Source organism: Macrobrachium nipponense, chromosome 20, assembly GCF_015104395.2.
Source record: "Macrobrachium nipponense isolate FS-2020 chromosome 20, ASM1510439v2, whole genome shotgun sequence".
Lineage (NCBI taxonomy): Eukaryota > Metazoa > Arthropoda > Malacostraca > Decapoda > Palaemonidae > Macrobrachium > Macrobrachium nipponense.
Window position 1 is genome coordinate 28,259,964 of NC_061089.1, and position 25,682 is coordinate 28,285,645.

General features: G+C 36.4%; 1 protein-coding gene across 5 annotated transcripts in view; it reads right to left on the reverse strand.

The window, feature by feature from the left end:
• Nucleotides 1–2,646: 2,646 nt before the first annotated feature.
• LOC135224092 (beta-1,3-galactosyltransferase 1-like) overlaps nucleotides 2,647–25,682 on the reverse strand; it is a 78,105-nt gene continuing 55,069 nt past the window's right edge. For 3 of the 5 annotated variants that reach the window (XM_064263016.1, XM_064263006.1, XM_064263013.1), the window contains 3 exons: nucleotides 19,676–19,770; nucleotides 12,458–12,608; nucleotides 2,647–4,836 (listed from right to left, as the gene is read on the reverse strand). In XM_064263016.1, coding sequence (XP_064119086.1) covers nucleotides 3,830–4,836; nucleotides 12,458–12,608; nucleotides 19,676–19,735 — 1,218 coding nt within the window. In that variant the 5' untranslated portion in view covers nucleotides 19,736–19,770 and the 3' untranslated portion in view covers nucleotides 2,647–3,829. Of the gene's footprint in view, nucleotides 4,837–12,457; nucleotides 12,609–19,675; nucleotides 19,771–24,121; nucleotides 24,240–25,682 lie in introns of all 5 variants that reach the window. The other 2 variants (XM_064263015.1, XM_064263020.1) reach the window with 2 other exon arrangements.

The window sequence follows — 25,682 nt, forward strand, 5'->3', positions numbered from 1 at the left end:
TGTAGAGGAGATACTGACTTGGACAGGAAAGACCCATACACTGCTCTCTTTTTCAAAACTCCCGATCCAAAAAGAGCAGCCACTTCCACCGAACCGTCCATCACCGCTCTGTCCAGACACGATAACACACTCGATAATTCTTCCATCGTGACAAATTCGGGATCTTGGGCTCTCTTCGCAAGGGCTCCCAAAGCCCAGTCCATAAAATTAAATACTTCGAGCGTCCTAAAGAGTCCCTTTAGTAGATGGTCCAGTTCACACATCCCCCAAGTAGCTTTTGCTGATAGTAGAGCGCGCCTCCTTGAGGAATCTACTAAGGAAGCGTAATCTGCGTCTGCCGATGATGGCAGTCCTAAGCCCATAGGTTCCTGGGTATCGTACCATCTTCCAGGTTTACCCGTCAACTTTGAAGGGGGGCATGAAAAAACAGTCTTGCCCGCCTCTCTTTTATTCTTAAGCCATTCTCCAAATCCTTTGAACGCTTTTTTCATACTAAGGGCTGGCCGCATTTTTACAAATGAGGATGCCTTTGGAGACTTCGTGCTCGATAGCAAAGATCCTGGTGAGGGCGGATCCGCTGGTTGCAGCTTATCTCCGAACTCCTGCAACAACAACAAGGACAATCTCTTATAATCAGAGACTACCACATCCACAGGTAATTCTTCATCCGAGACTTCTTCTAATTCTCCGGCTGCCGGGGATCCTTTCGGAGAAGAGCGGTTCTTAGTTGTCGAGGGACTTCTGTCAAACGAAGAAGAACGTCGTCCGTGTGACAAATCCTTGCTACTACAAGGCGCAATAGAGCTCTTAAACGCACGAGATCTTCTCTCAGGCACCTGTTTCCTACCAGGTGAAGGGCTCCTACTCTCCGAAGAACTCATAAAGTGCGAAGGGGTCTTACTCTGACCTAAGCTCGTACAAGGCGCCTGGCGCCTACTCGACTCCTGACGCCTGCTCGACTCCTGGCGCCTACCCGACTCCTGACGCCTGCTCGACTCCTGAAGCCTGCTTGATTCCTGGCGCCTGCTTGACTCCTGGCGCTTGTCGTGACTCCTTGTAGGCTCTTGACGCCTCTCACAAGACTCCTGGCGTCTGTTAGGCTCCATACGCCTGTAATATTCTTGGCGCCTACTAGGTTCTGTGTTTCTCACAAGCTCCTGCTTCTTAGGCTCTTGACGCCTATCCTGATCCTCAGAAGAGGAGTCCGACTCCTGACTTCTCCTAAGAGACGTAGCTGACCGCTTGCTCTGCGAGCGGCTACCGCTGGGAACTTTCTTCCTATAGATAGGAGAGGATCGTTTAAAGGGAGAACGAGAGAGTCTCTCCGGAGACGAGCGCCTGCTAGAGTGAGGAACTTCTCTCCTACCAGGAGAAGATAATTTTGATCTCTTCACTGGAAGGGAGGAGTCTTTCCTTCGAGACGAATCCTTATGTAGAGCGCCTACCAAGGAGGATATTTGCTCCTGTAGATTAAGCAGGAAAAGCTTTGTCGGATCTTGAGGCGCTGGAGACGGTCTTCTCGCCCTCTTACTAGTCGAAGGAAAATCCTCTGGAAATCGCTCTGGGCTTGAATCAAAAGCGTCTCCTTTCGGCGCTACCCACGATCTCTTCAGAGGACGAGACTTCGAAGCAGAGCTCCATCCACGCCTGGACGAGGAGGAGTCCGACGCAGAAAAACACTCTTCCAGGATGCCTTTTCTACGGCTATCCAAGGCAGCCTGGGTCGATACTTCAGGGTCTGCCGAAGGGACGCCTGATCGTTGGGGATGCTCCACATCCTCCCTGCGGCTTTTGACATTCCTCCTCCCCTGGTCCTGGGAGTTTGGAAGCGGTCTAGGCCTAGGAGCAATGCGGAGCCGATCAGACGCCCCCTCCACTGCACTGGGGTCACTGTATTCACTGGCACTCTTACCTTGTGTTACCATGGCTTTAAGCTGCTCCTGAAGCTCCCTGATCGAGGATCTCATTCTTTCCATTTCTGAAAATGAATCCTTAGATTCAACACAGGGAGAAGGGGCTGAGGTTATGGGAGAAACATCATCTAGTTTGTTAATCTCTGATTCAGGCTCAAAAGAACAAGATCTACTCGAGCTTCTAGCTGACGCTTTCCTAGCTCTATCCTTCTCTCTTTTCTTAATATAAGAAGCTAAATCCTTCCATCCTTGCTCCGAAAGCCCTTCACATTCAGCACAAGTTCTATCAACCGCACATTCAGAACCTCTACATTTACTACAAAGCGTATGAGGATCTACCTCTGCTTTAAACAACCTAGTTCTGCATTCTTCCCTTGCACAAACCCTAAACTTAGGTGTTACTTTAACTTCATCCATCTTAATAGAAAAAACCCAATCCAAGTCCTAATCCAGTCCAAAATAAGCGTATGCCAATCCCGAGAATAAACAAGAGTACTTCACCAAATGAGTCCAACCAATTCTCGGCAAAAGAGCAGAATTCCAATCAGGAGAGACCAAACAACAGTTGTTGCCGGCCTCAGCGACAGAGAAAATCTGGCTCAGAAAACGGGAATGGTTGGGATTCCGCCACCCAGCGGCGGGAATGGTAGATCACCTGACCTACCGGTAGCGTGTGCCGCGAGTTTTGAATTCTGTCGGGACGACGGAGTCTATAGCTAAGTATATATCTGCCGGGTAAGTCGCATGTATAAAACCTATTAGCTGAAGGTATGTGATCACCAGGCTGAATGGCAGTACCTTCAGGAAAGATCCTTTTATCACCAGTCAATATTCTCTATGTTCCTGAAGGTGGATTTCAATATATTTTCTTAAAGGTGGATTTATATACAGTTTGTCTATGGTATTTACCTTAGATATTCATTTGTTTGTTTTAGTAAGGTTTTTAAAACTATACAAATAAGGAATGTCTGAACAATTTTAACAAAGTCATTAACTTTCAGCAAGAGAAAACTGTTCACTTGAAACACTTTTATACTATAAATAGTCTCTACATTCATGAACTATATATTTTAAAGTATTACATACTATTAAAATAAGAACAAAAAGAATGCAAAAACACAACTAAATGGCCTTGATAAAATTGGCACCCTCAGAAGATGACCCCAGAGTTGGAATAAGAATATTCAAAATCCAACAAAGAACTTTATCATTACCCACTACTACTTTTCAAGTACAACTAGTATAACCTACAATTATAAAATTAAAACAAAATTAGTATTCAAGAGTTCCATGGCAAAATGAGTTTGTATTGACACTACAAGCTTTAAATAAACATTAAAAACTCAATAAAGCACTGATACTTATGAGATTCTGTATTTTACTTCCCTTTATAACACCTGAATACTTTACCAAATAAAATCAGACAATCAGATGGGGTCAAGCTATTACACATGCTTTTAATGAAAAAGATATAGCTAGGTTTATAATACTTGGCACAATTTGCAAATATGGTAGATAATGCCATCTTGACTAAGTTTCAAGTAAAAATTTTACCTCTTCCTTGCAAGACACTATAGAATAGTATGATTAAAATCTTAATTACCTTGCATTTAGGATTTTAAGTAACAAGTGAAGTGAGATTGTCAACAGTGGGGTTCAGTAGATGGAAAAATTTAAAAATAAATAATGCACACATCAAATTTTCAACAAGGTAAAACTGGTTTGAATACCTCCATTACAATCTACAAGCTAAGTTTCTTAACAAAATTCCTTTGAGATTCTTCCTTTGAGATTCATAAAGTAAAAAAGATGAACAACTATCACCTCACATGAGATAACTAAGACTGTTTGCATCTCCCAGGATATCAATATAAAATCTCACAAAAATTACATGCATGTGACCATTTGAGTTATTCCTATCTCCAGTTACATTTTGTTGGAGTGTGACCTCGTAACTTTGATTTCTTTATAGGATGGCATTTCTCAAAGGATGCTGGGTGGTTCATCCTGTTCCAAAGTATGACCATTTCTGAAGGTAAAACACCATGCCCCATAATCACATCTCGATATAAACATGCACTAATGGCTCTTGGTTGATAACTAAAACCTACATGATCAACAGCACGAACACCTATAGTTCTAGCACACAACCCTGTAATGAAGACATCTTCTAGGTGAAAGTAATCTGTGGATAAGGCAGCTTTCAGGAGAGACTGAATTATATCTCCTGAAATAACATAACCTGTCCCAGATAGATAATTTGGGTATTTACCTTCTCGAAACATATACTTTGGAGTATACCATTTGGACCACTGGTCATGAATTGGTCTAGCACCACAAATGAGACTTCCTAGCAGAAGTGGTGTTTTAGCAACAGTCTTATTCATCAAAGCTTGCTCAAGATTAAGAACATTGACAAAAATATCATCATCAACCTTCATTACAAAGTTAACATTGGGACAATTCTGGTGAACCCATTTCAACATAAACACTGATTTTAATGTAAGATTAGTGTATGAGTCAACAAAATCTTCAACAACAATATCACCATATAATCTACTTTCCTCAAGAACTGAGCTACTTATAGGGTCTTGTCCACGACTTTTTCCAAGCAGAAAGACTAGTTTGGACAGCCTAGCTGGATGGACATAAGGTTCCAAGGGACTTTTCTGATTATTTTTATTTGGTGGAGATTCTTCTTTTGTTAAAACTCTTGAAGCATGAGTATTTGCCCACTGACCCCAAGTTCTTCTTATGGCTACTCTTTCTTTGGTGTTATTAATTGCACTAGGGACAACAAACAAAATAAAAGGATTTGGCTTGCAAAAATTTTTCGGTTGAAGGAGAGAAGTTGGTTCGTTGGGTCTAATATATAGTGTTATATTTCTCGAAGCATTGGCAGCCCAGGCAAAGTTAGGTGGCACTGAAAATAAAGCATATTACATTAGTTTAATCTTTTCTTTAGAGAAAGTATTCTTATTACCTTTTCAAAGATGAAAATAATTTTTTTATCAATGGCAGAGAAACAAATAATGTAAATTAGCAATTACATAATCCTACTACAATCACTAACAAGTCACATGTCAGATATATTTTTACAAGTAAATACAGTGGAACCTCTACATACGAAAGTCCCTACTTATGAAAAATCCAGGTTACGAGAGCAAAGACAAAGATTTTTTTGCTTCTGTATATGATAATAATTCAGGTTGTGAAAGGGTAGAGTCCGAGATTTGCCCAGACTGCTGAGAATAATTTTAAAACTCGCGCACCGCAACTGAGTAGACTTGCCACCATCCTCCTGCTCTCTCATTGGTTCCTGATGCTAGTCACCGCCGTAAGATCCTGCTCTCCTATTGGTCAGCATCTGTCCCATCATCTCTATAAGTAAAGGCGTCCTTCGACCACTTCATCGCATCAGCGTTATAGTACGCACATGGAATTCGTGTGTTCACATAGATTTCGTTTGTTAACATAAATTCCTGTTAGAGATTTCGCTTTCTTTGTAGTAAGTTACTTTATCATGTTGTGTGTGAACTTAACTTGATTAGCCATGGGTCCCAAGAATGTTGCTGAAGTTCATGGAAAGAAGAGGATGCTTTCTATGGAGACAAAAATGGAGATAATTATAAAGTATGAAGCTGGCATGCGGTTGAGTGTGATCGCTAAGAAATACGGCCGAAATCCGTTGATGATAGGCACCACACTCAAGCAGAAGGAAGCCATCAAAGCAGTTACACCTTCCAAGGGCGTGACTATTTTGTCCAACAAGAGGAGCCACGTGCATGATGAGATGGAGAGGCTGCTTCTTGTAAGAATTAAAGACAAAGAAATCGCTGGCAATATGATAACCGAGACGGCAATCTGCCACAAGGCCAGTGCTATTTTCGGTGATCTGATTGCCCAGGCCAAAGACGATGGAGGAGAAGGGACATCGACGGCAACCCCAGACTTCAAAGGCTTCTCGGGGGTGGTTTTATAAATTCTGTAAACGGACTGGCATCCATTTGGTGGTGTGGCATGGGGAGGCTGCCAGCTCAGACACGAAAGCGCCGAAGCCTTTATTAAGACGTTCGACAAGATGACGATCAAGGAAGGCTACAGTTCTCAGCAAGTCTTCAACTGTGACAAGACTGGCCTTTTTTGGAAAAAAAATGCCTCGTCGGACATACATCATGGAGGAAGAGAAGAAGCTACAAGGGCATAAGCCTATGAAAGACAGGCTTACGCTTGCACTTTGTTCCAACGCCCGTGGGGATTGTAAGATGAAGCCCCTACTTGTCTATCATTCCGAGACTCCTCGAGCCTTCAAGGCCCACAAAGTGCTAAAGGAGAAGCTTCCAATGATGTGGAGGGCTAATGCAAAAGCCTGGGTAACAAGACTTTTGTTCACCGAGTGGGTAAATCTGTGTTTTGGCCTGACAGTGAAGAAATTCTTGGAAGATAGGGCCTCCCTCTGAAATGTCTGCTGTTGTTGGACAATGCCCCTGCTCACCCTCCTGGCCTCGAGGAAGATATCCTAGTGGAGTATTCTTTTATCAAGATTCTTTATCTTCCACCTAACACCACCCCTCTCCTCCAGCCCATGGACCAGCAAATGATATCGAACTTCAAGAAGCTGTATACAAAACATCTTTTCAAGAGATAGTTCGACATCACTGATACCACAAACCTCACCTTGTGTGAATTTTGGAACGATGTCGTGATATGCATCCGACTCATCGATCAAGCTTGGCAGGAGGTTTCGAGGCAAACCTTGAATTCTTCGTGGAGGAAACTCAGGCTTGATGCCATATCCGCCCGAGACTTCGAGGGATTCGACATGGACGAAGTTGATGCAGATTCAGAAACAGTTGACGATCCTGAAACTGTTTTGCAACGAGATCTTGACGAGATTGTTGCCCTCAGCAAGTCCATGGGGCTGGTTGTCGATGAGGACGACATCAATGGCCTTCTCGAGGAGCACCAAGAGGAGCTTATGATGGATGACCTAAAGGAGTTGGAAGCTATGCAACATAACGTCGTTCAAGAAGAGTTCTCTAGCAGCGGCGGGGAGGAGGAGGAGGACCCTATGACAATGGCAGAAATTAAGAATGCTCTACCTGCTTTTCATGAAGTGCAATCATTTGTAGAAAAGACACCCGAAAAGGCTTACACAGGTCGTATGCTTGCGCAGTTCGATGACGTTTGCCAGAGTCGTTTCAGGAACATTTTGAAAAGCAGGCAGAAGGAATCTTCCTTGGATAGTTATTTTTTAAAGAGGCCTTTAGTAGTAAGCAAAAAGGAAGATCCAAGTAATACGAAAAAACAGAAAATTGAAAGTGGTGAAGAAATTCAAATTTTGTAAAAAAAAAAAAAAAATGTAAAGTATAAAAAAGAAAAAAAAAAGGAAAAATCAGAAAAAAAAAAAAAATTCAATTTTAAGTTTTTTGTAAAGTTAAGTGTTGATTTTTTCTGCCATTTGTTAATGTGTTTCGTAAAGTTTAGTGTTAATGTTTTCTGCCATTTTTTAATGTTTCATAAAGTTAAGTGTTCATGTTTGTCCTCCTCCTCTGCTGCCACTTTTGGACATCGCCTCACTCGAAAGGTAAGGTTCCACATTTTACTACATATGTACGTACATGTGTGTACAATATTTCTTGTACCCTATACACTAATAATACACTTTATTTACAGGTAGTACTACAATAAAGGTTATGTTAGGTATTGAATGGTCCAAATTGTTGTATTTCATTGTTTATTGGTCAGTTTAGTTTTATTATAAAATTTACTGTGGTGTTTTTGTAGGGGTTGGAACGAATTAGGCAATTTACAACTAATATCCGACTTACAACCTGCTCGACATACCACTCGTACTTACAACCTTTCTTCAGACAGTTGACCATTGAGTTACTTGGCACTGCGCCATCTCATGAGAACTCTCATCACTCAGGCAGCATCAGTTTGAGTTACCCTGCCCTATCTGCAGCATCATTTGGTATTAACTGTACTGTAGACTGAATTGCAAACCAATTTACGTAAGAATCGACTTCTGACATGCATGCAAGAACCTAACCCCATTGTAACTCAATGCCTGATTGTACGTAATATATACTATTACATAAATGATTAAAATGTATTAGTAGAAGTACATTATGGTAAAAAGATTGAAATAATGATTGTACATTACATTACAGTACTAAGTAGGCACTTTTATATAGCAAGGGTTTGATAGTATACCCTACCCAGTATGTTGGCCACTTTCTAAGGTTCGACTTACATCCATTCTGACTTACAACCAGTGGGTCGGAACCAAACTTGGTTGTAAGTAGGATAGTACTTTGTACATGTAAAACGTAGTTCTAGATACAAAAAAAATCAGGTTACAAAGGCCGCTTTGGAATGGATTAATTTCGTAAACTGAGGCACTACTGTATTTGAATAGTTTGTGTGGGGACCCGATGTATTTACAGTAGTGCCTCAGGATATGAAATTAATCTGTTCCGAAGCGGCCTTCGTAACCTGATTTTTTCGTATCTCGAACTACGTTTTACATTTACTAAATTGCCTAATTTGTTCCAACCCCTACAAAAACACCACAGTAAATTTTATAATAGTAAAGCTAAATTGACCAATAAACAATGAAATACAACAATTTGGACCATTCAATACCTAACCTAACCATGACTGTACTTGTAAATAAAGTGTATTAGTGTACAGGGTACAAGAAATACTGTACGTACATGTACGTACGTATGTAGTAAAATGTGGAACCTTACCTTTCGAGTGAGGCGATGTCCGAAAGTGGTGACAGAGGAGGAGGACAAATGGCAGAAAACATAAACACTTAACTTTACGAAACATTAAAAAATGGTAGAAAATATTAACTAAACTTTACGAAACACATTAACAAATAGCAGAAAACATTTACACTTCTTGATTATCTCCATCTTCATCTCCATAGAAAGCATCCTCTGCTTTCCGTGAACTTCAGCAACATTCTTGGGACCCATGGCTAATAACGTAAAATTAAGTTTACACACAACACGATAAAGTAACTTACAGTACAGCGAAAGCGAAATCACTAACACGAATTTACGTTAACAAACGAAATCTATGTGAACGAACGAATTCCAGGTGTTTACGATAACGCTGCCGCAAAAAATGGTCAAGGATCGCCTTTACACAGAGGCATGATGGGACAGATGCTGACCAAGAGGAGAGCAGGATCTTACGGCGGTGACTAGCATCAGGAACCAATGGGAGAGTGGGAGGATGGTGGCGAGTCTACCGAGTTGGCGGTGCGCGAGTTTTGAAACTGTTCTCTGTGGCCCAGGCGAATCTCGGACTTTACGGTACATGCACCATTTCGTAACCTGAATTATTTTCGTACAAAGAAGCAAAAAAATCTTCGTCTTTGCCTTCATAACCTAGATTTTTTGTACGTAGAGACTTTGGTATGTAGGGGTATGACTGTAGCATAATTTTACAAATAGAAAGTCTAAGAAGCAACCTACATAGTACTCAATAACGTTTATAAAAAAAAAAAAAACTATCATATAATTAAACTCATATTGTGTGCCAAAATGGAAGCCCATTATGAAAAATACAAATTGGTTAAAAATTTGCCATATTGTCATTGGACATTGGCCTTGTTTATACTATGCTCCTGGATCCTGAGGTCCTCTGTATCCAGTTACCTCAGCTCTTATGTAGTCTGACTAATTAGCTAGGAGCAATCAGTGGGTTTGGTATGGGGACACTAAGTATAAGAACCATTAGGACTTCACTTACACAATTGTTCCAAGAACCTTCCTTCCACAATAATATAAAATATAATAGATTTAACTCCCAAGTAAACGGTATAATACATTGAAAAAGACATTTGCATACTTATACATGACTCATACACAACTTCCTGTATACAATATGCACTATACCTGTATCATATCTATGCTAGTTATATCACATAAAACAAAATACAGTAAAACCTCAATTTAACGGACTGAAACCAATGAACATCAGATTCAACGGACAAAATCCAGCCAAGGGTAGTGGCCGCTGTTGTTTACTGTGGCACTAACTTCAGCATTGGTGTAAAATTAGAACTTACTATATACTTCTGTGTATATGATGACCTTTAGATAAGATGAGGTAAAAAATTATGGCAAATTTTCATGAATTTATCTCATATCTGTAGTATGAAACGAAAGCTAAATTACAAAAACCATCTGTGCATGTTGTCTAAAAGGGAAACATTGTCTTGTTTATGTCTCATTGCCAATCATCACAAACCCCTAACAATACGATAATGTAAGATAATTACGTATTGTACATAATTATTGTTTGTATGACTGAATTACTAAACAGTTATTTACCACAAAAATGATCATGCATTTTTTATGAAAAATCAATATTATGTTATCCTAAACACTATTACTACCGTAATTACACTACCATTAAAGTTTCTGAAAGGTTACCGAAAGATAAACGTTACTGCAAGTGGAAACATTATTCAATGTTAACACTTTGTCTGCTGGTCTCAAATTGATAAAAGTTTATTTCATTGATGTGAAATTATTCCTCAAAAATAGGCTATTTATTATGAAGATATGCCAATTATATATAAGGTATAATGGTTTTATTACCTTTATTATCAGTTTATTTCATAATGTGAATCTTTTCATGTATGTCGGTGGCTATCGCACCTAGGCCAAGGCTAGCCTACCAATAAATATCCCTTAGGACACGAAAAAAAAAACAATGCTTCACTTTAACAGACAATCAACTTTAAAGGACAACCTTCCCCCTCTATTAGTCCATTAAATCAAGGTATCACTGTAACTGATTTGTTTACAATGTCTTGTTAAAAGGAGGATTAAGAGAAATTCTACTTCTGTGGATAAATGCCTAAACTTATAATGCCACCAGAGAGCTTGCCAAGCCAAAGCAAAGTCATGTCCCTCCCACTTGTCCCTTCCGTACCATGAAGAAGTGAATAAGTAAATAGCCATATCTCTGTGGCAACTTGGGTACTTTGAAGATGCAGATATGTCACACTGTTTGGAAAAAAAAAACCCTCCCAATAACAACCACCCACATAGCAGAATTCGTTACATAACAATTTGGCCAATTATGTCCAATCAGAGCTCACTAGCCTAGTTAAGAAGTCAGTGGCTAGACTTTGAGCAATGCTTCTATATTTTTTCTCTGCTAATCACTGGGTATATTTTAGCTGTTTTTTTCTTTGGACAATTTTTTACGTATATAATATATATATATATATATATATATATTATATATAATATATATAATATAATAATAATATTATAATATATATTATATTCTAAATATTATATATATATATTATAATTTATATTATGATAATATATTATATCTATATCTATAATTATATATATATATAATATAATTATATATATTATATATATCTAATTATATATATATAATATATATATAAATATATTATATAATAATTATAATATATAATATTATATCTATCTATAGATATAGATATATAGATATATATAGAGATGATATATATATGATATATGTATATAATATTCTGTTTATATAGATATATATATATATATATATATATTATATATATATATATAGATATATATATATAGATATATATATATATATATTATATATATAATATATATCATATAGATATCATATATATAATATATTATTATATATATATATTATATATATATATTATATATATAGATATATATATATTATATATATCTAATATAATATATCTTATATTATTATTTATAATATATATTATATTATATATATATATATATATATATATATATTAATATATTATATATATATATTTATATATATATATAAATAGTATATATATAATAATATATATATAATATATTATTTATATATATATATATATATATCTATATATTATATAATAATATAATCTATTATATCTATATATTATTATATTATATATAATATATATATAATCTATCTGGAAATAATGGCCAAAGTAATCATTCACATCAAACATTCACTACTACTAGATTTCACTGTTATTTACCAGGGTTGTAACATAGGCTTGAAACCATCAATTCTTAGCTAGTACTTACGATATGAATGCGGGCATTGATTTATAGCATCTTAGAATCTCTGAATTCCATATAATACAGCTTCAGCTGTATTATATGGTTAATTTAATACCAAAATCTCTGATAATATATTCTTTTAAATAAATTCTTCTGCAACATGAATACTGTAAAGCTTAACATACACTTACCCTACACCTGAGTGTTTTTCAGCAAGAAGGAAGTTTATATTGTATATATCCATAAAACTGTACCACATTTTAATACTGCATCAAAGATCAAACAGTAATTTACTTTTATCCAACTTTGAAATCTTTCAATATATATTTTAAAACCTGGTTTGATAGATACAGTAATACAGTATTCTGCATGAAGTGTTGTCAACACATGCTTCTATAATAAATTTTCTGTATAACAAAGAAAAATGCTTTCACTGAAGAGCAAATGATTTACCTGGCTTCCTAGGTACCATACTCGCTAAGTGGAAGAGGATGAAGATGAAACATGATATCAGCAATAATGCTATAACAGCAGGCTGCGAGCATCCTGATCTTCGCCCCATGTAAGTTCGGTGCACAGTCCTGCCCATTCGCAGACTGACCATCTGTTAAAAAGTCCAAGGATATCACTTTTTCCATTTGCTGGGTGGAAAATACTTTAAAACTATTCTCAAAAATGCATATCAATCTTACCCCATATCTTATTACATACAGGCAGTCCTTGGTTATTGGTGGGGGTTCTGTTCCTGGGGGCATACCGATAAGTGAAAACCGCTATTAACCAAAACTCAGTGCTTTATGGCGCCATAATGTCGCTTATGGCGCTGATAACTGATTATCGGCATCATAAGCACCCTTATGGCGTACCATAAGCATCCCTATGGCTCCGACCGGAACTCGTCCCGTTATGGCTCCATAAATGGCTGATTTTATGGTGCTAGACAAGCACCATAAAACCGGATTGCTGATAACTGGGGACTGCCTGTACTAGTCTATTCTAAAATTGCTAAAAAATACTTACTTCACTTACCCCATCTATTATTCATTTTACTAAATACTGTACATGAAAAGGTGCAAAGTATTAAGATTAATGTTCTGAAGATAGAAAAGTAACTCATGAATTTCCTATTCTAAAAAGTAATATTGTACGAGTAATACAGTACTACTTATTGATTTTACAACCATTTCTATACTACCTTCATCTTCAAAACATTCATGATTGCTCTCAAACTCTTTGGTAAACACATTTTAAGCATTTGAAATTCATTCTGGTTAAACTACCCTCTATAATCAAATAGAACCAAATCTGGTTTAGATGATTTGGAAAATCTTTGAATCTATAGTACTGGATCAGTTACTGGTACTATTTACTTACTTCATCATAAACCTGTCACTCAGATACAGACCTCATTCACTATCTCTGAATATCAAAGAAACTGGAGTGTTTGACCACCAGGTAAATGAGCAGAAGTAGCACTGCAGATGAGATACCAGGATTGCTAGGCCCACAGCATGTAACTGCTTTACTTTTCAAATGTTAGCCGCATTTATCAATCACTGTTCAGAATTTCCACTGTTTTTACAATACTACCTTGGGATTGCTTCATGCTAATTTTCCTTAATGAAATCTTTTTCCCACTTATTTTATCTTCATTTGATAATCTTCACCTAAATTTTCCCTTTAGGGAATCATTAACTAGATTTTACACCTTACAGATACTTCATCAGGTTGCCAACTTCTCCGTGTCAAGTTATTACTCATAATTTTTTTCTAAGAACATCTATTCTTCTGCAGCAGTCTGCAATACATTACAGTAGTTATGAAGTTTGCATATTTGTGGTTTTTCAAGGGTGGGAAATTAGGTTAAGTTTGTAATGCTTTTTAGAGAATGAGGAGTTAGCTATTAAATGATTCTGAAATTAACAGCAATTAATTCAGGTAATTTTAACTTATTACTATAATTTAAGATAATCTTAAGATATAGATAGGAAAAGGATGAAATAGTATGAAATGACTAACTCTTTCATACTTCACTTTTTGAACTGTATTTATGATTCCCAACATGTTCCTGATGAAGCACTTAATGAACTGGTGTCTTGGTAGTTGAATGAATTTTGCATGAAAGCATTCATATGGCCAGAACATGACAGCTGTTGAGACCAAGACCACTCCAGGAGTGAAAGCTACTGAAGGGGGTCATCCCCAAGTATTTGTCTCGTAGCTGATGTCAATAAGCAGATGCTAACCACCTGTCACCTCCCATATTCCTGGTAACAAGTTCCCCCTCTGACAAACTGACCATGAGCAAACTGGAACCTCTTATCCTCCTTCCTATTATATCTGGACGGAAGTCCCACTGTTTGATGTACTGAATATGACTAAATGGAAATTTCATCTCCTCTTCCTGCCTCTCCTTAGAGACATGGCTAAAGACTTGTACTTTACATGGTTTGAAGGGTAACTGATGCCTCCTCATTGGCATAGCCTGGTAGGGGTGAAAAGGTAGAATCATCTGTGGTGTAACAGTCTCTGTAAACATGAAAAAGCAGTTCTTCCTGCTCAAGACTGAAAACTGCTTGGAGGAGGGTAAGGTATCCGGGTAAAGTATCCAGATTTGTCAGTATGTACTGTTCTAGTTGCTGCAGCTGTCAACTTCTCTATGAGCCATTTTGCCAGTGACTAGGGGGAATGGGTCAAACAGATAACAGATCCAAGGTTCTTTGATGTCCAAGGATAACAACACATCAGACAAATTTTTGGTATCTGCTTACCACTTCATCCTGAAGTTGGCCATTAGATACACTACCACACATATGTGCAGGATCATTTCCCTACGCTTTGTGACCACCTCCAATGACTTGACTTCCTCTGCCAGCAGTGAACTGGCAGCATCATGGACTCAAGTTCTGCCGTTTGGTGATAGTAAAGAACTCTCAGAGAAAACCCTCTGCCAAGTTGATCTATGCAAATGAGAGGGTCAAAGGAAAAAGTGTAAAAGACTTTGAAGCCTAAGGTATAATATCCTCTTTAGAAAATAGGAGGTGGAGCACTAAAAAAGAATATTACTAAATCATGTAGATTTTAAAATATTCTAAGGTTATGGTTGGGTAGGGAGAGGGTGTGAGGGATAGCCACTGGATGGTCAAAACCTTTAGAAGGTCCTCTGCCCTCAATCAGCTTGATGTCTGCATGGAAGTCTCATGTAGCAATGGCTAGTGAAGGTTTAGCAACCTGCTGGTGGAGCTGACCAAAGCATCAAAAGACCTTAATAATGTAACCGAGTCCAACCTATCTGGATGCTGCAGCAAATATAAGTTTAAAAAGTCCCACACACTCCGTCATTGATTTCAGAAAAGGACACCTCATCCACTGAAAAGACAGAAAATATCAAGCTAGCAGCCCTAGCTGACCAAGTCAGGAGCATCCTCTCCTTTTCTAAGCTGGAATAATAACCTTGCCCACTACTATAAGAGGCCAAGTTAAGGAAAGTCAAGGATTTATGAGTCAGATCATACAGGAAACAAACTGACAGCAGAAAAAATGTCTCCATTTCTTTTAAAGGCCAGAAATATAGATATATCCCTAATTTCATGACCCAGGACATTTAAGCTGGATGCTACAAGATCAGGAGTCTTATCCTAAGATTTCAAGATGACCTGACAACACTTAAATGAAAGTGTTTCTATACCAGCATCTTACATATACCAATGAATAAAAATAATTGGTCCACCAGGGTATAGTCTGGCTGTTGAATGTTTGCTTTGTGCAAGCCTTTGTTCCTTAGATAAGGATACAGCTTTCATTCCTGAGATGAAAAAAAAACTTATGGGAACTGTAGGACATCACACTTACCACTCTGTTGGATAGGTGCTCTCAAATTTTTACAGGGCCAATTGTATGGCTCTTAACTCCTGAATTTCATCTTAAACTACCTGATTTGTTTGATTTGTCCCTGATGCTGTCTCAACTTCATACAGTAAAACTGTGACTTAACCCTTAAACGCCGACTGGACGTATTTTACGTCAACATTTTTTGTCTCTCGGGTGCCGACTGGACGTATTTTACGTTGACATACAAAAGTTTTTTTAAAAATTCACGGAAAAATACTTTTAGGCCTACCAGCCGAAAACTCTTGAATCACGCGCCTTGGGGGATGCTGGGAGTTCACAGATCAAGGTGTTGTTTTGTTTACAATCGTTACGCAGGCGTGCAAGCGCGAATTTCTTTCTTGCCGCACTAAAAAGTATCTGTGACACATCTCGGAAATTATTTCGTCACTTTTGACATAATTTTTGTACCATTTTAAATTAGCCGTTACATGGAGTATTATATATGGTAATGTGCGCATTTTTATGTAGAATACAAAAAAAAATACTCATGATTGTAGCTTTTATCAGTTTTGAGATATTTTCACTTAAATAACGATAAGTGCCAAAATTTCAACCTTCGGTCAACTTTGACTCTACCGAAATGGTCAAAAAAAGCAATTGTAAGCTAAAACTCTTATATTTTAGTAATATTCAATCATTTACCTTAATTTTGCAACTAATTGGAAGTCTCTAGCACAATATTTTGATTTATGGTGAATTTATGAAAAAACTTTTTCCTTATGTCTGCGCGGTAACTTCCGAAAAAAAATCATACATGCGATTGTGGTAATGTTTGCACCATTTTAAAATTAGCCGTTACATAAAGTTTTATATATCAAAATGTGCGCAATTTCATGCACAATACAACTAAAAACAACCCATGGTTGTAGCTTTTATCAATTTTGAAATATTTTCATATAAAAAAATAAGTGACAAATTTTCAACCTTCGGTCAACTTTGACTCTACCGAAATGGTTGAAAAACGCAATTGTAAGCTAAAACGCTTATATTCTAGTAATATTCAATCATTTACCTTCATTTTGCAACAAATTGGAAGTCTCTAGCACAATATTTTGATTTATGGTGAATTTATGAAAAAAATAACATTTTCTTTACGTCCGCGCGGTAACTCTTCCGAAAAAATCATATGTGCGATTGTGGTAATGTTTGCACCATTTTAAATTAGCCGTTACATAAGGTTTTATGTTTGAAAATGTGCCCAATTTCATGTAGAATACAAAAAAAATAATTGAAGGTTGTAGCTTTTCTCATTTTTGAAATATTTGCATATAAATCACGATAAATGGAAAAAAAAAACACATTTGGTCAACTTTGACTATACCGAAATGGTCAAAAAACGGAATTGTAAGCTAAAACTCTTACAGTCTAGTAATATTCAGTCACTTATCTTCATTTTGAAACAAATTCAAAGTCTCTAGCACAATACTTAGATTTATGGTGAATTTAAAAAAAAAAACATTTCGGAGATTTGTGGCGGAATGCGTACATCCCATTCTCAGAATATTTGCTCTGTTTCATATTAGGCATTTCATAGTTTTATATATCGAAATGTGCACAATTTTATGTAGAATAAAATGAAAAATATTTGAAGGTTGTAGCTTTTCTTATTTCCGAAATAATTGCATTTAAAAAAATATATATATAAAAAAATTCGACATTCGGTCAACTTTAACTCGTCAGATATGGTCGAAAACTGCAGTTGTAAGCTAATACTCTTACAGTATAGTAATATTCAATCATTTGTCTTCATTTTCAAAGAAATTGGAAATCTCTAGGACACTATTTAGATTTATGGTGAATTTTTGAAAAAAATATTTTTTTAAGTCCGCGCGTTATGAATTCATGCATTATTTTGTGGTAATATTTTCTCTGTGTTGCTTTTATCGTTTTACAATGTGTTATATACCAAAATGATCGCAATTTAGTGTACATTACAATTATATATGAAATTTCATTTTTACACTATCATATATTGCATTATTTTTATATGATAATGATAATTTTTTTCATTTCTGATGGTTGCATCCTAAACTTCAGCAAATGACAAAAAAAGGAGCCAAAAATGAACTCTTAATCTTCAAAACTAAGCGCGCTGTGATTTTTTGAAAAAAATATTTTTTCCACTTCTGCACCTCCGGCACACGGGAGACAATTTTACCGCTTCCGTGTTTAAGGGTTAATATGAACTGGAATGAAGTGCATTAATTTCAAAGTAAAATTATATTAACTTCCACTTCATATTATAAATTACGTACAGGCATTACCTCACAACAAATAGGAATTCATCAATAGTACCTACTTGTACTGAATAATCCACAACAAAGAAAAGCTGAAATTCAAAGATAAACAACTGTACAATGCTAGTAAGGCAGCAACATGACATTTGCAGCATATTCAGCCTATTAAAGAAAAGCATCCACTTAAATAATTTCAAGAACTTTATGAATTTTTATCAAACCCCACTGAAAGAACAAAAATAAAGACTAATTGGGTAAAATAAATATGAAAGTTGACTAATGAATAAACAACAGCATATAAAAAAAGAAAAGAAAAAATTCTGAGACCTAAAACTGCAGGTCTTGCTTACTTAGCAGACTAGAGGTGCTGAAGTCTGGGATACTTAATCAGTTGATGGACCACTTCTTTCTTTTATTAGAGTGCATCTACAGGAGTAGCTGACTGCAGTATAAAGCAATAATAAATTGATAGGGTTGTTTTTAAAACAAGTAAACTTTTAAGCAAATACATAATGTTGTATTGCTTCTATAAAGAACAAGATGGGCATAATGTTGTACGTATTGCTTTTATAAAGAACAAGATGGGTCATAGAGGTTGGTCATTAAGTAAGGAAGTGTTAAACTGATGTATATACCCATCTTAGGCAAGTTAGTATTGCCATTCTATTTCTTACTTTTAGGATTGAGGACTGCCACAGCCTTTACTTGGGATTCATTTTTCCATTTGCAATTTAGGTATATACTTTACTGTTCTACAAATCATACCCTCAATTTCTTATAAAGGACTTCAGCAATGTGACAATCATTTTAAAGACATCAACCATACAAGAAAGGTCTATGTAAATGGCTATGCAAGACAGTCCATCTGATATGTTCCACCTGACACAATAACTTGCACAAGATTTTATGAATAACTTTTTACAAAAGAATGAGATGCTTGAAAAGTGCTGTACACTAAGAGCTGTGAAGCTGCAATGATCAGAATTCTCACATGAGTAAGTGATTTTTAATAACTTATTTACAGGTACTGTAGTGACGAGAAGGTAATTTAGCAGATAGAATGTGATGCTTGAATGTACTTTTGTACACCACTTAGAAATATCTTTTAATGGGTTCAGATTTGTCAAATGTAACAGATATTTTGACATTTATTATTATACCCACTAATTTTCAAGCAAATCAGCATTAAAATTTCATTGCAAGAAACTAAAGTATGGGTGTAATTTAGCACCAAAACTATAAAACTGGTGATTGTACAATTGTTGGATAGCCACTGACCAAGTGAATTTAAAATTACTAAGAGTTCCATGCCATGGTGACACAAATCTAACAGTTCACTGAATCACCCTTGGCCCTAGTACTACTTAGCTCTGAGCTTACAAATAGTCTTAAGGGTTATATGGGCTTGGTGTTATCACTCTCAGGCTTCATAAGTTTAATATTAGTATACTACAACTAAAATATTAAAATCTACAAAAATCTAAACACTTCATGCATACAAAAAAACATTCTTATACTGTACAGTATAAATAAATTTACTTACTGACTGGTCATCATCATCATCATCTGAGTATTCATAGTTCGATGCAGTATTTACAAACATCTCATGCCAAGTTCTACCGCAAATAAAGTACTAAGCTATTGGAAAGAAATAAGAAACGAAAAAGGTATAACAATAAACTGAAACAAAAGACATATACTATATATAAAAAAATTTCATGCTAAGTTCTGAAGCAAATAAGTTACTCTGCTACAATTAAAAATGAAAGAAAAACTAAAAATTTACATTTGAAATATATATCACTTAAACTAGGCAGACCATTAAACATCTAAGCTTCATCTTAGTCTAATCTTTAGTCAGTTAGCTAAACATAAATTCATAGTAAGGTATAAATAACTCACTCTGATGAATTAGTTTATTCATCTTTACTGTTCTATCAAGATAATAATGAAACTGAGTATATCACTTAAACACTATTAAACTTACATTTCATTTTGGTTCTGATCTTAAATCAGTTAACTACAATGAAATTAATGTTAAATACTGTAAATCAATTTGGTGAATTAGTTTATTCATGCCTTCCACGTTAAATCAGAATACGTAATAATGCAGCTGAGAATTCTTGTCATTTTAAGAGTACAAAGAAATTTGTACAGTATTTACAATGTACTGAGTTCTCTCTGATGGGGAAAGGATTAATATTCTGGAGTTCAATGAAGTGATTGAGACTACTGAATGAACCAAGCTACAGACAAAAGATGGTAAGGTGAAGAGGATAAAAAAAGAGAGAAAAAAAAGTCCAGACTACAATTAAATTCTACCATAAGCTTTCATTTAAAAAATATGACATGAAATCTTAAATCACTCCAGCCACTCGAGCTATGCATACATATTCTAACTCATATGAAAATGACAATTTTTTTAAAAACAATTTGTATTTTTCATAGCTACAAACCTTTGGTCTTAACAATAGGATAATTTTCTAGTGCCCAGCTGGAGCCAGGTAAATCGCAGATGAAAAGCAAGGAATCTTGTGAGATCTGGCAATGCGTGTGTATATCAGGTGAAAGCTGGTCAAGGACCACGCACCCATGCCACCGCATTCAGTGTTTTAAAAGTACACTTGAACATTAAACAGGATGCTGTATAATATATAATACAAATCACACCTAGATTTGACAGAGAGAGCAAACTTCCTCAGTGATAATACCACTTATCTCATCCCCCTAACAATAAAGCATTTGGTTAGCCAATGACTCCTATTATTATTAATAGGAGTTAGTTTTTCCAGACCTCTGAGTCTCAAGTAAACTCTTCTCGGGCTGGTTGCCAATGACTCCTAGCAGAGGGGAATACACAGCCACCAAAAATTTGGCTGAAGATCTTGAGCTGTTTGAAAACCATGAGCCACAATTGCAACACCAACCTTGCCAAGTTCAAGGGATAGATGGCTGAATGCCTGTATCTTCTCAAGCCCTAACTGAAAAATGAAATAAAAAGAGGGAAGTATAGAGTTAAAAAGTAAAAGGAAGTCACATTCATCTCTAATGATGGGGAGAGTTAAGGAAAATTAGAAAACAAGAGAGCAAGGATGAAATTCTACAGCAAAAAGATGGGAACAACAAATGTCACAAGCAATCGAAAGATTCCTGGTCTCCACATTGTTGGTAATGTGAATAACAGAGAAGCTATAGACTACCTCACAGAGTAGAGAGATTGTTTTGTTTGTTTGTTTGCATGGTGTTTTTACGTTGCGTGGAACCAGTGGTTATTCAACAACGGGACCAATGGCTTTACGTGACTCCCGAACCACGTCGAGAGTGAACTTCTATCACCAGAAATACACATCTCTCACTCCTCAATGGAATGGCCGGGAATCAGAGAGAGGGGAAATAAAAGAAGAGAGGTGGTGAGGGATTGTTCTTAACTAGGTGAACTTGTAATTCAACTAGTCCACTTAGCCATTACATATATGAAAGCAACATTGCAAAATATGCAAGCAATCAAAATTTCAAAAAGTATTTAGATTAAAATTTCAAAAAGTATTTTATATAATTTTTGTTTCACAAATCTAAACCGCTTATTTACAAAGCCATTTCATTAGTCTTGGATTATCAGACTCACTTCACCATTCCAATTAACTACTTAAATGGTTATGAGTATATAATTGGTAAGCAAGGCAGCACAGGAGGTATCCCATCTTCACTTACTGTTTGCACCCATTCAACTAGATTCCGTAGCAAATCAGAATGGGAGTGGAAAGACACTTATTGGTTGGACTTCCTTCATTCAGTTTTCACCAGCAATTCATTTCTGGTTTATCATCCTTATGTGGGTATATCAAGGTTTGATTTAATGCAAAGTAATTTTATGGCCACACATTCATTCTCTTTTTAATTTGTATTATATTCTAATAACCTTAACCATTTGCATTTGAACTCATTTTTTTTTTTTTTAAATCAATAATTACTTAATTTGTTCATTTAATACCGACATTGTACTGATCAGCATTATCATTTTACCAAGTGTTGATGCTACAAACAGACAATATACTACACTTTATAGCTGGCCACTGTAAAATTTTTAATGAGTTACGTACCCATTCTTTACTATTTAAGCAATGCAATTTTTTATTGCTTCCAGCATTCTGAGTACTATTTTTATTACCATTTTACTTTTTTGTATTGCAATACAGTATTAAACTGACCAATTTACCCAGCTGAACTGGATTTCTACTTGCATCTTTCCCTCATGTATGACTTAGAAGCTATTTTTGGGCCTTTTAGAGAATAATGCTTTAACTAAGTGACTGACCATGTTATAGTTCAAATCAGAATTATACACAGGCATATTCTACCCAAGTCCATTTGAGGATGGAACTTATTCTTCTTGGTGTAAAATTAAATATTTGTATGGTTAACAAACATTGCTTAAAGATGGAACTTTTTGTCTTGTCACAGCACATATAACAATCACTACAACTTCTGATAATTATCCGGTATTATCATGTATGTGAACTATATCTCTGCTGATATCCTTTTCCAGTCATCATTCACCTAATTCAGGTCAAGGCAGAAGCCAAAAAGGCAGAACATAGGCTAAATTCCTTATGTTTTCAATGCATTAATACCATATGACAAATTATGTTCCTTACCTGTATATGCAGATACATGCACAGTAGAGCCATGCCAGATTTTCATAAATCATTTTATTACTGTGTATCAAGGTGGAATGAAAACCAAAGTTTAACAAGGGAGTGCTTGTCTTCCAACAACTTCGCAAACTGAAATTGTACTTTAAGAACCTAGTGTCTAAGCAAAGCATGCTTCTTTAGTGCTTGCTAACTTCTTATGGACACCTACATCCAATGTAACTACTGTACAGTGATAACTAACTTGCACTGACATTCAGGTAATTTGAGATATATATGTATTTTTATTAGCAAACCCTATATAGGTGTCTCTCTTTATGTAAATAGTAATCTTACCACAATCATAATTTGCACAAGACTGAGGCTCATTCTGTTGTTTAAAAATAACATAGCTGTGAGTGCAAAACAGAATTATTGTGGAAGCAAAATTTGTGGAATTCACTTTTGTATGTAGCAGTTTCCAGACCATGTATTTTGGAGGGTCTGCTCATGAGAAGTATACTACTTATCTCATTTATTACATTTAATTGCTATACATTAATCCAGTAAGTCTCTTTGCAATAACTGCATTTGTACAGATGTAAATTGTATATCATGCCCTGTATGTCACAAACACCCTCATGTGATGTAGCCCATATATTGTAAAAGTGATGATACAGTTCATATGAATACATATTCCATTGAGTATGTACTATAGTATATCTGAAACCTTTTGGCACACAGTCTTAAGAGCTTCCTCAACTTAAACCAACACAACTTTCATACTTTCAGTACTGTTTTTACAACTTTCATACTTTCAGTACTGTTTCAAGTCCAGTTCTGTAAAATCATCTATTCAAAATCTGCCTGTGTATTATCCGAAATTGTGTTGAGCATGTAAACTATGTCTAGCGTACTGCACAGTACACAATAAATTTGTATTAGTAGTAATTTTCAAAGCCTAGCACACTAAAGTTTAATTACCTCTGGACATAGCCATCAAATAACAAAGAACTGATTCAAATATATTCATTGTCAAAGAAGTAAAGCAAAGGCTTCCATGCAAAAGCCATAATGAGAAAAAATATGCCTGATAAAGAAAGACCAGGAATATCATTTGAGTGCCGAATGTGAATGTGACACATGCAACACAGGAAAACTAAATCTTGAAGAGTGGCAGTGAAAGCTGCTGAGTACTGAAATGACCAACAGAAGCATACAAACAGGGTGAGGAAATGAGAAATAATGATTATCTGATCATATGAACCAGATAAAGGTTCATCTCTGAAAAGCACATTTCTGTGCCAACTTTCAAGTACGTATCACTAGATGGAAGCAAGCAAAGCGAAATAACTCACTTTCAAACAGCTAGAGCATAATTTCAAAATTTTTCGAAAAACCATTTTCTTTGATGTAATGCTGAGTGATGAAGCTGCATCAAGGGACATGAGTACTGTAGATATTTCCCAAGTAATCCTGGAATATTGTAATACTGTACTGTCCTATCAATCATTACTGTATACATACTATTAATTTATTTTTACATAAAAAAAAAAATGAATCTTAGGGGTTCAATGCAGTAGTTTCTTTCAAAGAATTGCAAATTCTCTTCATTGGTATGGGGACACAGTGAAACTAAACGCAGTACAGTTCTAGCTTTGAAGTACAATTTACAGCTGGATTGTTTTTCATCAAAAGACATTTTTATTCTTTAAAATGACAAATTTTCTAAGACAATTTGTATTTTCATAAGCTCACGACCTGAGGTCTTAACAATAGCATAATTTCTAGCACCTAGCTGGATCCAGTTAAAAAACAGATGAAAGCAAGGAATCTTGTGGTATCTGGCATACATGCGTATATCGGGTGAAGAAGTATAACGTTAAGACCTCAGGTTTGTAGCTATGAAAAATACAAATTGTCTTAGAAAATTTGTCATTTGTTCATACGCGAACAAACCTTTGGTCTTAAGAATAGGATAGACTCATACTTGGAGGGAGGTACAAGACATCCTAGACCAGCTGGGGGCCTACCCACCAGTCCAACTTCCAGAAGAAATGACTTCTGGAGAGGGACTGAAGCCTGTTGAAAAGCTAGATAAATTGATATCTAACCACTCAGACCCTGAGTGATGGACAATGACATATGGGAGAATCATTGCATAGGGAACCAAAGAGAAACTTTGACTGTCTAATAGCAAACCAACACACCACTGTTTGCGCTACTCTCAACTCCTCCTTGCCTAGGAATGGAGCATATGCTACTGAATAGAGGGTTTTACATTTGAATAATAAGATACCACACTATCAGTATGACTACCCTACTCATTGTATCAGACCAGTCCAGTGAATGACGTGTCTATTCTTTAACCCGCCCGAAGGAAGAAGGAAAGGTACAAGAGAAAGAAGGAGACCAGCCAACTCTCTCATTCTCTCATCCACACAATCATCTTAAGAAAGATACAAAAGTGTCCTGTTAGGGGCAACTATGAGTACACAGCCTGTTGGGCAGCCACCACAGGACCCAGGGAAAATGCGTCCGTAGATCTCTGGGCAACATCTTTAAGATAGAAAGAGGCGAACGCAGACTGGTATAACCAAGTACCAGCGCTCAGCCCTCTAAGTACAGCCAAGTTCTTATTGAAAGCCAGAGAGGTACCAGCACCCCTAACGTCATGCGCTCTAGCCTGCACAGACGTGGTGGTGGAATCAAGAGATAAGTATGCCTGTCTGATGGCTTCCCTTATCCAAAAAGAGATAGTATTCCTAGACACTCCTTCCTTGTACGGCCTGCGTTAACAAAGTCTCTGGCAGCCTGGTCCAAGGTGCCGAGTTCTTTTAAGATAGCAACGCAGGGCCCAGACAAGGCACAACAAACGCTCTTGAGCGTCACCACCCACAAGTCATTCAGTGATGGAAT